Raw genomic sequence first — 15,287 nt, forward strand, 5'->3', positions numbered from 1 at the left:
GAATCAATTAGAGCAGTTGATTACACAGTTAACTTAACTCACCTGGTGTCTTGGATCTCAATTGGGTGCTGATTTTAAGGTGAAAACAAAAACCAGCAGACCCTGAAGCTCTCCAGGACCAGGGTTGGAGACCACTGGTCTAATTCAATTTGGATATTCTGGACGTCTCCAAATGAAAAAGCACTTCCAATCAGAAACTGGCCCAAATAGACACTGGATTTGTTTGAAATAGAAGGAAATTCCGTCCCTGTTTAAACATATTATTACAATCGTCAATATCGACAGACTGTTTTCTTAAAAAAAAGAAAAAACATAAAAATGTATTTAATTATTATTTTTTTAAACGGTAAACGCGTTTGACCCGAGGAAGGTGTTACCTTTCTGTTGGTTCTCTCAGGTGACATGTGGGCCTATGCAGGTCTGTTCACCTGTTTGCTTTTAGAGCCATTTCACTTACAGGACATCGCAATGCGAATGGGGTGCAGACGTTTTTATTTCCATGTAAACATAGAATAACTGGAACAATGTTAGTGACGAGTCTTTATGTCTCCCATAACTTCACCGAGGCTTTACGTTGACAGAGCCGATAAATATTTCAGGCGCTGTGGGTGGGACGGGGATAGCTTACTCACTGGGGCTAGATGACCTCCGGCCTTATCCGAGCTAATCGGGAGTTTGATGAAAACTTAATTGCCCTTTTCACGAGGAATCAAAAAAACAAATCGAATCAAGCTGCATCCCAGGTCTTTTTTAAATGCCCATCCTCGGGTCTGTTCCAGACGTGGATTTTTACCTCTCCGTCCCTAGTTCATTCACAATGCTTTTCCTGTAATACGATGCGTGTGCGGATCAATAAAACATGAGCCGCGTCCTGACTGTCGATCAGCTGAACCTCCTCAGCTGTATAAGTGGTGAAAGGCGGCGTAATCTCCTCGGACAAGATCCCGGCTGTGATTGAGAGACGGAGAGGGCCGCCTGTTAAAACCAAAGCCGAGCGAGCTCCCCTCGCATCGATGAATGGACCTCATTCGCAGAAACGGGGAATTTCGGCGCGATGGGTAGCGGCCGGGGTCTGGCTCGGGTGATCATGGAAATGCGGAACGAGATCAAAAAGCTGGAGTCGGAGAATAAGGCGCTGCGCGGGGAGTTGGAACTGCCGCCGTCGGGGCGCGAGACTGTGGGGCCAAGCTCGGTACCGCCCGCATTCCCACACAGACACGCGGCGGAAGAAACCCCTTCCCACGCTAATTTAAGACGAAATGCGTCTGCACCCACGCTGGAAAGACAATACAAGGGTAATACTGCACTGCGAAAACAGGATATTTTACCGTTATAACCAAAGCTGATATATTTTTTAATTCCTTAGATATTTGGGTGTTCTCTATTATTTTGTTTGCAAGTTGTCGTTATGCAAACCTTTGTGTCTTAATACATCAATATTCACTTCGCAGAGAACATCATAATGACGGTGCGGAGATATTCCATCTCCCCTAACATGAGGACAGTCAACCGGAAGAGCGAGAAATTGACGTGCGGACTGGACAATGCGGGTGTGGAGGCACGCGACACTGTGGACGGACATTACAGTGACTGGACCACACTTCAGGAGGAAAATCGTGGTAATGCGCCGGCCCTGCTGGATCCCGCTTCCCGGGACGACAGCAGCATTTCCCCCAAGGAGAAACTAACCAACAGACGGTCCCTCCAAGAATACGTGCACAAAAACAGGTGCGTGTTCTTTGGAAGTTTTTGCACTGAGATCGTTTTGTCATATTTAAAGTCGTGTTTGCCTAATTATTGTTTGCCACTAATGTGCTTGAAATATAAGATTGTTTACATCATCGACATTAAGTTTTCAGTGATGACCAAGATGCACTCATCAAATTTATTGCATTGGGTGCCCAAAATATATCCAGGGCTTCTTTTATCCAGTCAAGTTTACAGTATAGGCTACTGGGGTGCAATAACAGCGTCACACCTGGGGGGGAGGGGGGGGAGATTTCAGAGGGTAACAATGTGTGGTATTGAATTATGCGAATTAGCGAAATCTGTAAGTGCTTTTCAGACGCTATCTCTGGCTTTTACAGGGCTAAAGTCAAAACGGTCACGTTCCTCCTCCCTGTGGAAGACATATACACTAACCGGCCATTCCTGGCCAATCACAGGCCGGACAGGAACACGTATGACCTGGGCGTGATTGTAGAGAAGGACTCATGATGCGCAGAGGAGTGTGTCAGGAGATGAGCGGAGGGAAAGAGAAGCAGATATCCCACAGGATCCAGGTCAGAGCTGTCTCCTGTATTGTTCAGCAGGCGAATCAGGCAGCTGATTTTATCGCTCAGGCCTGGCCCCAGAGACTCCTGTTACAGGTTCAGTTTCCAGCATCCATCCAGGTAGAGTGATCCATCTGTGTGTGGTGCTCCGAGGCTGCCCCCCCCACCCCCGCCCCCGCCCCCGGATCAGATGTCTCCCCCACAGCATCAATCTGACTCCAGTTCGGAAGAGGCTGCAGGTGACGGCCGTTAGCAGCACTTTGGTTTCGGTTTCAGCTGATGAAACCAAAGCAAAATCAGCATCATTATTTATTTACTTTTTCTGTCCTTCCCACTCAGAGTATGTTCTGCTGGACTCACGTGTGTCTGTGTGACATCAGAATGCTGTCTTTATTTCCACACGTGTAACGTTGTTTTTTCTGTTTAAATGTGTAAAAAGTGAGAGTATAACACTACTTGTGTCATTTCCTGTAAAACAAAAAAAATATTTTTGTAAAGCAATTCAAAGTTTCTGCTCTGGTTCAGACTTCTTTATCTCTGTTTAATAGTATAATAATGTGTTCTATGTAAAAAAAAGAGAGTATATATTACTATATTGCACATAGATAAGTAAAGTCATGTCATGTATTATAACTGCTTCAGCCAATAGTTTGTCATTATTTCAATTCAAATCAGTGGTGTCTTCATTTTATATCACTTTGTTCACATACATTAGAAAGCACATAAACAACATTGGTTTACACATGTTGAACACAGGTGTATACAGATTAATTTTGGCAGAATATAAGTGTTAAAGATACATTGTACAAAGCTATCAATATCCAAGGATTTCTTTGGATAAAGTAGACCCTTATCCAGGGTGTGTAAAACTATGAAGTTCTGTAAAATAGCTGCAGAGTTAGTACTGTTCTAAATATCTGCAGTTAGTACTGTTCTAAATACCAGTAGAGTTAGTACTGTTCTAAATACTTACAGTTGGCACTGTTCTAAATACCTACAGTTCATACTGTTCTAAATACCAGTAGAGTTAGTACTGTTCTAAATACTTGCAGTTGGCACTGTTCTAAATAGATACAGAGTTAGTACTGTTCTTTTTTTACCAAAGCCAGAAAGACCAGGTACCTGCCAGAGTACCGTTGCAGAATTTAACAAACCAACAACATTTCACTCTGTATTCAAGACAACAGTTTATCCCTTGGCAAGATATAACACTGCAAATTTTAATCTCACAAAAGAGGAAAAACATATTTCTGTAGCAAGTAGCAAGTATATGTTCAATATTTTTACATTGGCCCCTGAATCCATACACTGACACTGGACCCTGAATCCACACACTCGCATTGGCTCCTGGATCCACACACTCCTGTTGGCCCCTGGATCCTCACACTCCCATTGGCTCCTGGATCCACACACTCCCATTGGCCCCTGGATCCACACACTCACATTGGCCCCTGGATCCACACACTCACATTGGCCCCTGGATCAATACATGCTAATGGCGGATAAATGAAAAACATGGAAAAGATTAAAAGCAAAGCAGCACACCCTCAGCCTCCAGGTCTCTGGCAGGCATCTCCATTGTGGCTCACAGCAGCACACACAGCCTGGTCCTGGTGGGCTTGTTTCCAGCAGCAGACGGCTCTCTGGCTCTGGCCAGGGAAGGGGTCCCTCCTTCCAGGTGCCTGGGGTTCTCCTCTGATGGGTTCTTCTCTGACAGGTTCTTCTCTGATGGGTTCTCCTCTGACGGGTTCTCCACCGATGGGTCGTCACTATGGAGACTCCCGTAGCTCTCTGAGTCCCGTGTCTTACCTGTAATGAATGGACAGGCCCTTTTCACATCACCAAGTCAAACTCCTGAAGCCCTTTACACCGGAGATGAGTCTCACCCTGTCCTGACACTCATTCACTTCACCTGTTTATGGCCTTGACCTTGTATTGCATTTTAACTGGATGTTGTGTTCACTTATTTGTATTGTATGACAGTTGTATTTGTCTGTTTGTATTCTTGTGTTATTGTTGTAACAATTTTTATGCTGCTTTCTTGGCCAGGTCACTCTTGAAAAAGAGATTTTAATCTCAACGAGACTTTTACCTGGTTAAATAAAGGATATATATATATATATATATATATATATATATATTTATAAACCAGTTACAAATCTGAAAACAAATGGGGCTTCTGCAGTAAAGTCTATGAGGAGTGACCTAGTGCTCAATGCACAGCCAGGCCTGCAGTTTCTGCTGAGCACTGCTGCCCATGTTTGTGCTGTTCTGTTACTGCTCTGCATGTTACTGACTATTTACAATCACCACCATCTCTAAAACATCTTACTGTGAGTGTACCTTGAGCTTAGTGACATGCAACCGTTACATGCATTCAATATTATCAGGGATCAGCAGGAGCGTTTTTAAAAACTCTGGGGCAGGCCGTTGCTCAGTGTGAGGCTGGGGGGCAGAAGTCCTGGGGGGCAGATGGCCTGGGGGGTAGGTCCCTTGCGGGGCAGATGGTGGCATTTACCTGACAGACTCTGGGTCGGATGTTGGGGCTCAGGCTGCTGGCTGGTGGGGTACAGACTCTGGGCAGGATGTTGGGGTTCAGCCTGCAGGCTGGTGGGGTGTGTCCCCGTCAGGCTGTCTCCATACTTCATGGGCAGGGCAGAGTCTATGGCTGCTGGAATACAAGTGGACTGGATCAGTGCACAGCTCTTTAATCAAACTGGGGCGTGTTTTGGACCAACAGTAAATCCATTCTGTTAAAACATATTGGGCCATCACAGAGTGACGGATGCATTATGGGTACAGAACAGTCAATGGATTACTGGTCCAACTGACAGAAGGCTACTATATCCCATTAGTGGGCATAACTGTTGGTATAGAGGAGGTTCTGGATGTGGGTGAGAGCAGACCTGGAGCCCTGTGCTTGCAGAGGGTCCTGTGAGCACTATTAGTGGGGGGCGATCGGACGGACTCAGGCCCAGGGTCCAGCTCCCTGCCAGACCAGCCCATGATCTGCTCCTCTGTGGCTCTCAGGTTTCCTTCCAGGAAGTAGGTGAGCATCTTCCCCTTCCCCTTCACTTCAATCTCCCCTCGAACCTGCAGCCGGAAGCCCTTATCTTTCAGAGCCCTGCAACAGGGAGCAAAGACTCGTACACACAGGAGGCCAGGGTAGAGTGTGGATGACTGAGCAAGTGAGTGAATGAATGCAATAACAAACAAATTAATTCTGATCAATAAACACATCACAGAAAAATGACAGATAAAAGAGCTGTCATCTTGAGTTTGAAAAAATGTTCCCTGGGTTATGAGAAGTGTAAGGTTCCTATTCGATGCTAGGGCTGAGGTGGATTGTGGGAAGTGTAGTCTTACTGGAAGACACTGGGGCTGGGGTGGGTTATGGGAAGTGTAGTCTTACTAGTAGACACTGGGGCTGAGGTGGGTTATGGGAAGTGTAGTCTTACTGGTAGACACTGAGGCTGAGGTGGGTTATGGGAAGTGTAGTCTTACTGGTAGACACTGGGGCTGAGGTGGATCTTATTGGGCAAGCCATGGCTCTCCATGCGGGATGCCGTGTTCACCGTGTCTCCAAACAGACAGTACCGCGGCATCTTCTCCCCCACAACCCCTGCCAACACCGGCCCAGAATGCAATCCAACCCGGATCTAGGGCCCAACCACAGACAAACAGGACCCTTAAAAAGAACACCACCACAACTGTGAATTATGGGATTTACCCCAACTGGGTTTTGCTGGATAAAACAGCCGGGCCCTGGACTTCATTTCCAGGCTGCAGGTTGGCCGTTTCCTCAGGGTAGAGGTGCATATGAGGTCACTCCTGTTACTGCGACTTCAGCTTGTGTGCAGATACAGGCCCATTCCTCCATCATCTCGTCACACTTCATCTTAACCACAGCATTACTCTTACATCACACCCATGTACACAACCGAGCATCTGGTAAAATCAGGAAGTGTAGCATAATAGCGGGCCCTATGATTGGTCCTCTCTCATCTGCATAGGCTGCCCTGTGATTGATCCTCTCACCTGTATGGGCTGCCCTGTGATTGGTCCTCTCACTTGCATGGGCTGCCCTGTGATTGATCCGCTTACCTGTATGGGCTGCCCTGTGATTGGTCCTCTCACCTGTATGGGCTGCCCTGTGATTGGTCCTCTCACCTGTATGGGCTGCCCTGTGATTGATCCTCTCACCTGTATGGGCTGCCCTGTGATTGATCCTCTCACCTGTATGGGCTGCCCTGTTATTGGGTTGGTGACCTCCCGGGCAGCGATGATCATGCCCAGGGAGAAGTTGGCCACTCTCTCTGCATGGCTGGCAACAGGGATGGGAACTCCGCCCACCACCATGTAGGCGTCGCCGATGGTCTCCACCTGTGCATCAGGCAAGAACATAAGGGTATTACATCACATAATGATGAAAACAGGTCATTCAGCCCACATGCCCTCTCCATTAACCTACAGTACCTAGCACTCATCATTAAACTACAACCTAGAAAAGATCCAGCACTGCATCAGGCCTGGGTCTACACCCCTGGGCCTATGCCCATGGCCCTCCGTCCCTGGACCTACGCCCCTGGGTCCCTAGGGTCTCTGCTTCCTCTACATGACCTGGCTATTCTGTTCCGCACATTGACAGGCACAACCACACAGACACCGGTACAACCACACAGACACAGGTACAACCACACAGACACCAGCACAACCACACAGACACAGGTACAACCACACAGACACCGGTACAACCACACAGACACAGGTACAGCCACACAGACACAGGTACGGCCACACCGAAACCGGTACAACCACACAGACACAGGTACAACCACACAGACACAGGTACAGCCACACCGACACCGGTACAACCACACGGACACAGGTACAACCACAGACACAGGTACAACCACACAGACACCGGTACAATGACAGAGACACTGGTACAACCACACAGACACAGGTACAACCACACAGACACAGGTACAACCACACAGACACAGGTACAGCCACACAGACACAGGTACAACCACAGACACAGGTACAACCACACAGACACCGGTACAATGACAGAGACACAGGTACAGCCACACAGACACAGGTACAACCACAGACACAGGTACAGCCACACAGACACAGGTACAGCCACACAGACACAGGTACAGCCACACATACACACGTACGCATGAATTTAATGAAATTTTATGCATTCTCAGACCTTGTAGACATTGTGCACAGTGGTGAGGCGGTCAAACTTCAGGTACATGGAGTTGAGCATGAAGACAATCTGGATGGGCTCGCATTCAGAGCAGATGTTGGTGAACGTCACCACATCACTGAAGAGAATAGTGCACTCCTTAAACTCTCCTGCAGGGGAACACAAATCCATACATCTAAGACTAAAAGCAGGTGCAAAACCATCCATTAATAATAATATCAAACAGTTTATTATTATTATTATTATTATTATTATTATTATTATTATTATTATGAGGTAATATGCACTATAAATAAAATTTTATCAATTGAATGTGAGTATAATCTGGAGGTAATCTGCTTCATTAGATATGGCTCTGTGCCACCTGTCCTGCTGTGAGCTAGATTACCTCCTCCTCCTCTCCTCTCTCCTCTTTCCTCCTCTCCTCTCCTCTCCTCTCCTCTCATCCTCTCCTTTCTCCTTTCTTCCTCTGCTCCTCTCCTCTCTCCTCCTCCCTTCCTCTTCTCCTCTCTCTTCCTCCCCTCCTCTCCCCTTTTGTCCTCTCTCTTCCTCCCCTCCTCTCCCCTTTTGTCCTCTCTTCTCCTTCCCTCCTCTCCTTATCTCTCATCTCCTCTCTCCTCTTCCTGATCCACTCACCTGCCTCCACCCTCTTGCCCTCCTTCAGCTGGTTGGCCACGTGTTTGGGCAGCATGGCATACAGCAGCGTTTCGGTCTTCTGCTTCTCCTGCTCCAGGTGCTGGGACAGGTGCCGCAGCTCCTCCTTCTTGCGCTCCAGCTGATTGGACAGCTCCATCTCAGCCAGCCGCTGCTGGTTGAGCAGGATGAGGTCACGCGTGACATCATGCGGGGCGATGTCTGAAATGTGCATGTGCCTCTCCTGCAGCTCCTGCAGGCTGCGCAGCAGAGGAGAGGCCTGGTACAGCATGCACTGCAGCGTGTCCATCCACACCATCTGCCCTGCAGCGAGAGAGAGAGAGAGTCACATCCACACCATCTGCCCTGCAGCGAGAGAGTCACATCCACACCATCTGCCCTGCAGCAAGAGAGAGAGAGAGTCACATCCACACCATCTGCCCTGCAGCAAGAGAGAGAGAGAGTCACATCCACACCATCTGCCCTGCAGCGAGAGAGAGAGAGAGTCACATCCACACCATCTGCACTGCAGCGTGTCCATCCACACCATCTGCCCTGCAGTGAGAGAGAGAGAGAGTCACATCCACACCATCTTCCCTGCAGCGAGAGAGAGAGTCACATCCACACCATCTGCCCTGCAGCAAGAGAGAGAGAGAGTCACATCCACACCATCTGCCCTGCAGCAAGAGAGAGTCACATCCACACCATCAGCCCTGCAGCGAGAGAGAGAGTCACATCCACACCATCTGCCCTGCAGCGAGAGAGAGTCACATCCACACCATCAGCCCTGTAGCGAGAGAGAGTCACATCCACACCATCTGCCCTGCAGCAAGAGAGAGTCACATCCACACCATCTGCCCTGCAGCGAGAGAGAGTCACATCCACACCATCTGCCCTGCAGCGAGAGAGAGTCACATCCACACCATCAGCCCTGCAGCGAGAGAGAGTCACATCCACACCATCTGCCCTGCAGCGAGAGAGAGTCACATCCACACCATCTGCCCTGCAGCGAGAGAGAGTCACATCCACACCATCTGCCCTGCAGCGAGAGAGAGTCACATCCACACCATCAGCCCTGCAGCGAGAGAGAGTCACATCCACACCATCTGCCCTGCAGCGAGAGAGAGTCACATCCACACCATCTGCCCTGCAGCGAGAGAGAGTCACATCCACACCATCAGCCCTGCAGCGAGAGAGAGTCACATCCACACATCAGCCCTGCAGCGAGAGAGAGTCACATCCACACCATCAGCCCTGCAGCGAGAGAGAGTCACATCCACACCATCAGCCCTGCAGCGAGAGAGAGTCACATCCACACCATCTGCCCTGCAGCAAGAGAGAGTCACATCCACACCATCTGCCCTGCAGCGAGAGAGAGAGAGAGAGTCACATCCACACCATCTGCCCTGCAGCAAGAGAGAGAGAGTCACATCCATACCATCTGCCCTGCAGCGAGAGAGAGAAAGAGTCACATCCACACCATCTGCCCTGCAGCAAGAGAGAGAGTCACATCCACACCATCTGCCCTGCAGCGAGAGAGAGAGTCACATCTCTAGTATGGGTTTGTCTCTCTCTCTCTCTCTGTCTGTCTCTCTCTCTCTCTCTCTCTGTCTCTCTCTCTCTCTCTCTCTCTGTCTGTCTCTATCTCTCTCTCTCTCTCTCTCTCTCTCTCTCTCTCTCTCTCTCTCTCTCTGTCTCTGTCTCTGTCTCTGTCTCTCTCTCTCTCTCTCTCTCTCTCTGTCCCACCTCGCAGCTCCAGCATGGGCCGGTCTCTCCAGTCCTGGGGCATGGTGTCTCTGCGGGTCCGCAGCACAAAATGGCTGTTGATGAACATGCGGATGCTGGGGATGGTGAAGGGGACCTCGGGGTGCACGATGCTGAAGTACTGGTCCAGACGGATCCGCATGGTCTGCAGGCCGGGGACGATCTTCTGAATGTTCACCCCTGCCTGTCTGACCCGCAGCTGCATGGGAACAGCAGGGGACCGCAGGGCATCAGCAGGGTATCACTTTCTTTTCAGTGAGACACTAGTGAAGTTTAATCTGAATGGATGTTTCATCTTCAGTGAGAGACTATGAAATTTAATCTGAATGGATATTTCATCTTCAGTGAGAGACTATGAAATTTAATCTGAATGGATGTTTCATCTTTAGTGAGACACTAGTGAAATTTAATCTGAATGGATGTTTCATCTTCAGTGAGAGACTATGAAATTTAATCTGAATGGATGTTTCATCTTTAGTGAGACACTAGTGAAATTTAATCTGAATGGATGTTCCATCTTTAGTGAGACACTAGTGAAGTTTAATCTGAATGGATGTTTCATCTTTAGTGAGACACTAGTGAAGTTTAATCTGAATGGATGTTTCATCTTTAGTGTTCAGAAGAGGAAGACGGGCTAACTTCCTGATCGAAGACGACGTGGAAGGGGAAGGAGTTGCAGAATGTCTTCAGATCGATGCACAGGGCTTCTGGGTAAACAGGCTCAAAGCCCCTCAGGAGTTTCCCTGAGAAGAGAAAAGAGGTTAATCCCAGCAGCAGCTCATATGCACATGCGTTACAGGGCAGCGATGGAGCGTTTATTCTTCACACATCTTCCCCTGATGTGTCCTTCTGCAGAAGCTCAAAGTTCAAAGGTTGGGCAATGTAGGGCATCACTGGTTTGCAGGTGTCTTGGAAACAGACTAGTGCCACCAGTGTGAGAAGCCAGCTGCAGGTAGGGTAGAAGTTTTAGATCCCTGGGGCCCAAGAGACAGGGCCCAGTGGGCCATGGAGCTGCTGAGGTGGGTCAGTCTTATTAAACATCATCTGCACAACATACACTGCAATAATTAAGGGCAGATTACACATCATAAGTATAAGATCCATTGTATCAGTTACATTGTACATGCTGTTGGTTTTGCCGTTGTTAAAACCTTATAGTTAAGACCTTATAATTCTGTATTTGAACATGACAATTGAACATAATTAAAGTTTAAGATGTGGGGAGACAAAGAATTAAGTGACTCATAAAATATTTGTCATGAGCCAGAAGGTTTGGAAACTACTGGTTTAGATCACAGCTAAAAGTGGCCATCGCTATACAGGGCAGTCACTAATCCCAGCCATCGCTGTACAGGGCAGCCACTAATCCCAGCCATCGCTGTACAGGGCAGACACTAATCCCAGCCATCTCTGTACAGGGCAGACACTAATCCCATCTGTACAGGGCAGCAGCTAATCCCAACCATCGCTGTACAGGGCAGCAGCTAATCCCAACCATCGCTGTACAGGGCAGCAGCTAATCCCAACCATCGCTGTACAGGGCAGCTGCTAATCCCAGCCATCGCTGTACAGGACAGCTGCTAATCCCAGCCATCTAATCCCAGCAATCACTGTACAGGGCAGCAGCTAATCCCAACCATCGCTGTACAGGGCAGCAGCTAATCCCAACCATCGCTGTACAGGGCAGCAGCTAATCCCAACCATCGCTGTACAGGGCAGCCGCTAATCCCAGGCATCGCTGCTAATCCCAGCCATCAATGTGTGTGGGTCTCTGGTCATCATACCCTTTCCCAGATGGACCAATCCCCGCACCATCTCCCAGGGGCTGCTCCGCGTGGGCCACCTGTGTGCGGGACACCTTGCAGTCAGCCCGTTCCCCTCCGCACACTCTGCTCCTGCCTGGTTAGGGAGACGGGGAACACCACAGGGCCAAAGGGCATGCTAGTGTATGCTATTCTGTCTGTCTCACAGAGACTGTGATGCACAACTGCCTGCTCTTTCTTTATTATTTGCAGAAATAGCATTGCAGACAGAAAATTGGCAAAGAAACATTATTTACCATTATCTAGCAATCATGTAGCAATTATACAACATCTCTGTAAGAATGTGAGTGGTTTGGGGTTAAAATTTGTTCAGCATATCATAGCACTTTTTTAAAGGAAGTGGTCACCTGTTTGTTTGTGAGCTTTGCCTTGACTGGAGTACTGGACATGCGTGGCTTTGTCTGTGAGTTTTTGCTATTGCTGCGCGCCTTGTTTGAAAAGACTGGCTCCTGAGTCACGAGGAACACTATATGTTCCTTCTTCCCTGTCCAGCCTGCTTCTTCCATTTGGTTAACAATTTCCATTTTTATCTGGATTCTGAAGAAGTCTTTTGCAACAGCCCCAATAATACCTGCAGAAATCAGAATGGGCAGACACAACACACTCACAAGATAACGTTTATCTGATTTACACTAATACAGCGATTCCACAGAACATGGCAGTCCACATGCATCGTAATATTTGATGAATTTTAAGTCCATAATTCAGATTTGATGCGGTGGCTCTCACTGATGTCAACCCACAGGGGGACGTTCTCACCGGGGACGATGTGGCAGAGGCCGCGTCGAATAGAGTAGTAGTGCAGGACCATGCTGCCATCGCTGCTCTTCTCCACACGGAACGAAGGTGCGTTCATCTCCTGCAACGAAGCCATTCAGATTAGCTTCTCATTTCAGCTTAAAGTACACAAATACAATGTAGAAGTATATATGCATGCGACCAAACACGTATAAGCACAGAACCTCTATTACATGATTTCCCCTGCGAGTTGGAGGAAAACTGAATCATTTAAATTCTCACAAGATTTCATTGAAACCTTCAATTCTCATTGAAACGTAAGCACACAGTGAAACATCCAGTGTTAATTAAACTCTAACATGAGTCCAGTACATACTGTAAGTACACTGTAAGTGTTGATTTAACTCTGAAAGTTTTTCTGTACAGATGGGGACTCCAGAGGCGTACCTTGTAGGACAGGGAGAGGTAGCTGTGTAATGCGTCCAGGTTCTCTATAAACTCATACAGGTTCCCTCCCAGCGTCCTCAGCATGTGGTCGTACCCGGATTGTTTGCAGAACTCAAAGAAGTATTCCCCAAACTGTCTTAGCACCACTTCTGGCTCGACATCTTCACATAGCAATTAGAGTAGTTTAACATGGCAAAGTGTGATAGAGTACAGTGTAGGTAGGTAGGTAGGTAGGTAGGTAGATAGACAGATAGATAGATAGATAGACAGACAGACAGACAGACAGATAGATAGATAGATAGATAGATAGATTATATAGATTCTATAGATTCAATAGATTGCTTTGTCACATTATTTGTAATGATTGAAAGCCTTTCTTGATTCTTAAGGCATTCAAACTTTTCCGATAGATAATATTGGCTGCATGTGCCGACCAGCCTACCCAGCAGCTTGCAAGCCTCTGCCACCAGTCGCATGGTGATGTCATCTCCGTAGACCTCAAATGTCATGAAGGTGTCCTGAACCCCTGCCTCTGTTCTGCAGGTAAATAAACGTTTACCTGCAGACATTTGTGGATGTTTGTGGAATTTGACATACAATTTGGTAGGCTTGCACACGTTTTACAAAACGATGGTACATTTTGCTATGTCAGCAGATGAAAGGGCCATTGAAAGTTTTATTTTATCTATCATAGACAGGCTGCTGCATTAGACACCACTTAGACCACACAGTAATTTCTTAAATGGCGAGGTAATTACACGCCTGTTGTATAAAACTAAATGTATAGGTAGGGTGCATATGGGCTGAGAGATGTGGGAGGATTATTGCTCAGATTAATTTATAGGCGACAACCGGGTGATGTGACTAACATTACCTGAGTTTTTCCCACGTCTCCTCTCCGAATTTTTCAATAACCAAAGACTTCAAACACGTGTTAATAAATCCGTACTACAGAAAAATACAGAAATTACATCATCGTTTACATTGAATGCTGTTTTAATTTTTTTTAAATTGTTCATTATGTCATCCTTCTTCTTCTTCTTCTTCTTCTTCTTCTTATTATTATTATTATTATTATTCATTACGACTACCACTGCTAGTAGTAGCAATAAAAATTTTTAGTAGAAGTATATTTTAACAAAATATTTTTCTCCCATTTTGACAGATCCAGTACTACACGACTATACCTTCATTTCTAAGTATTTTAAAAACATTGGTACCTACGTTTACTAAATTTGTGATTACCTTGAACAAATACGTAGTTTAAAAACATTGTAAATGCAAAAAAAAGAAGGTCCTGAACAAATTTTGGGCTAAATTATAGTATACATTTCAACATAGACTTACCATTTGGACTCGTGTATCCCCACCTGTTACACGAGGTAATCCGGTGGGTGGACAGCAAATCTTTGCTTCTTCTTTTTTATTTTTTATTTTTTATACTAAAGTAAGACTTTAGAAAACAACATGCACCACTCCGCGGGGCTTATGAACACTAATGCATGTCTCACACCACTCGCTGTTGAAAGCAAAAACACAATGGATGTACTGCCATAACCCATCTTATTTCAACAGCAGTGGAATCATAAGCTTACTCTTTTTGGCAAATGAGAAAAACATCTATCAACATCGGTTTGAAATAATGCCTGCTGATTTGTAGCGATGCTGCAGAATATCACTCCGCTGTCCGTTCCGCTGTCCAGGCGTCTGAAGTGCTGAAACAATTTCGGAAGCGTGAAACAGGATGAGGAAGTCTTGCTGCGTGTTGTCTGCTAAAATCCAGACTTTTTTTATTTCTTCGTATGTACATATACCTTACTGAACGACATTTAGCCTTAACTCATAAAATGTTTATTTGTTTTATTAATTAATGATACGAAACGGCTTCCCTGTGGAACATCACTATTCACCAGATTCACTGAAAACTTGCAAATCGTCATTGACGCTGACCCTGAAAGAAATGTAAAATAATCCCCGGGGATTACACATTTTGAATGGTTCTGTATGTGACGCTCAGTAGTGCACATTTCTGTGCGTAAATCAAAGTTTATTTACTTACCATGAATGTGGTAAGTAAATAAATACATAAATAAATAATTTTTCCACGATACTTACGTACAGTTTCGAGAACTACATTATTCTTAATCCAGACAGAGTTGTATTTGCTGTTACACTGCGGAACTGGATAAGAAAGTTAAATGTGTCTAATCCTTCATCTATCCATCCATCCATTCATCCATTATCTAACTCGCTTATTCCTGGTCAGGATCGCCGGCGGACTGGAGCCTATTCCAGCATGCATTGGGCGGGAGGTAGGAATACACCCTGGACCGGCCGCCAATCCATCGCAGGGCTCGGATCTTACATCTGCTCGTATTTTTTCTTTTT

At 46.6% G+C, this 15,287-nt stretch overlaps 2 protein-coding genes across 2 annotated transcripts; one reads left to right on the plus strand and one right to left on the minus strand.

The window, feature by feature from the left end:
- The first annotated feature begins 434 nt into the window (after positions 1 to 434).
- On the plus strand, positions 435 to 2,856 carry LOC118209318. The gene is made up of 3 exons (XM_035384545.1): positions 435 to 1,295; positions 1,452 to 1,728; positions 2,088 to 2,856. The coding sequence occupies exons 1-3, from the start codon at positions 1,055 to 1,057 to the stop codon at positions 2,215 to 2,217; spliced, it is 648 nt and encodes a 215-aa protein (XP_035240436.1). The 5' UTR covers positions 435 to 1,054; the 3' UTR covers positions 2,218 to 2,856.
- A 1,002-nt stretch (positions 2,857 to 3,858) lies between these two features.
- On the minus strand, positions 3,859 to 14,406 carry LOC118209193 (guanylate cyclase soluble subunit beta-2-like). Its single transcript, XM_035384351.1, has 16 exons — positions 14,247 to 14,406; positions 13,774 to 13,847; positions 13,342 to 13,436; positions 12,900 to 13,060; positions 12,474 to 12,573; positions 12,062 to 12,285; positions 11,676 to 11,790; positions 10,531 to 10,634; positions 9,874 to 10,090; positions 8,131 to 8,451; positions 7,495 to 7,643; positions 6,510 to 6,656; positions 5,778 to 5,932; positions 5,180 to 5,397; positions 4,792 to 4,944; positions 3,859 to 4,082 (listed from the first exon to the last, which is right to left on the minus strand). The coding sequence occupies exons 1-16, from the start codon at positions 14,247 to 14,249 to the stop codon at positions 3,859 to 3,861; spliced, it is 2,460 nt and encodes an 819-aa protein (XP_035240242.1). The 5' UTR covers positions 14,250 to 14,406.
- Positions 14,407 to 15,287: the final 881 nt, after the last annotated feature.

The sequence above is a fragment of the Anguilla anguilla genome, chromosome 12 (assembly GCF_013347855.1).
Source record: "Anguilla anguilla isolate fAngAng1 chromosome 12, fAngAng1.pri, whole genome shotgun sequence".
Taxonomy (NCBI): domain Eukaryota; kingdom Metazoa; phylum Chordata; class Actinopteri; order Anguilliformes; family Anguillidae; genus Anguilla; species Anguilla anguilla.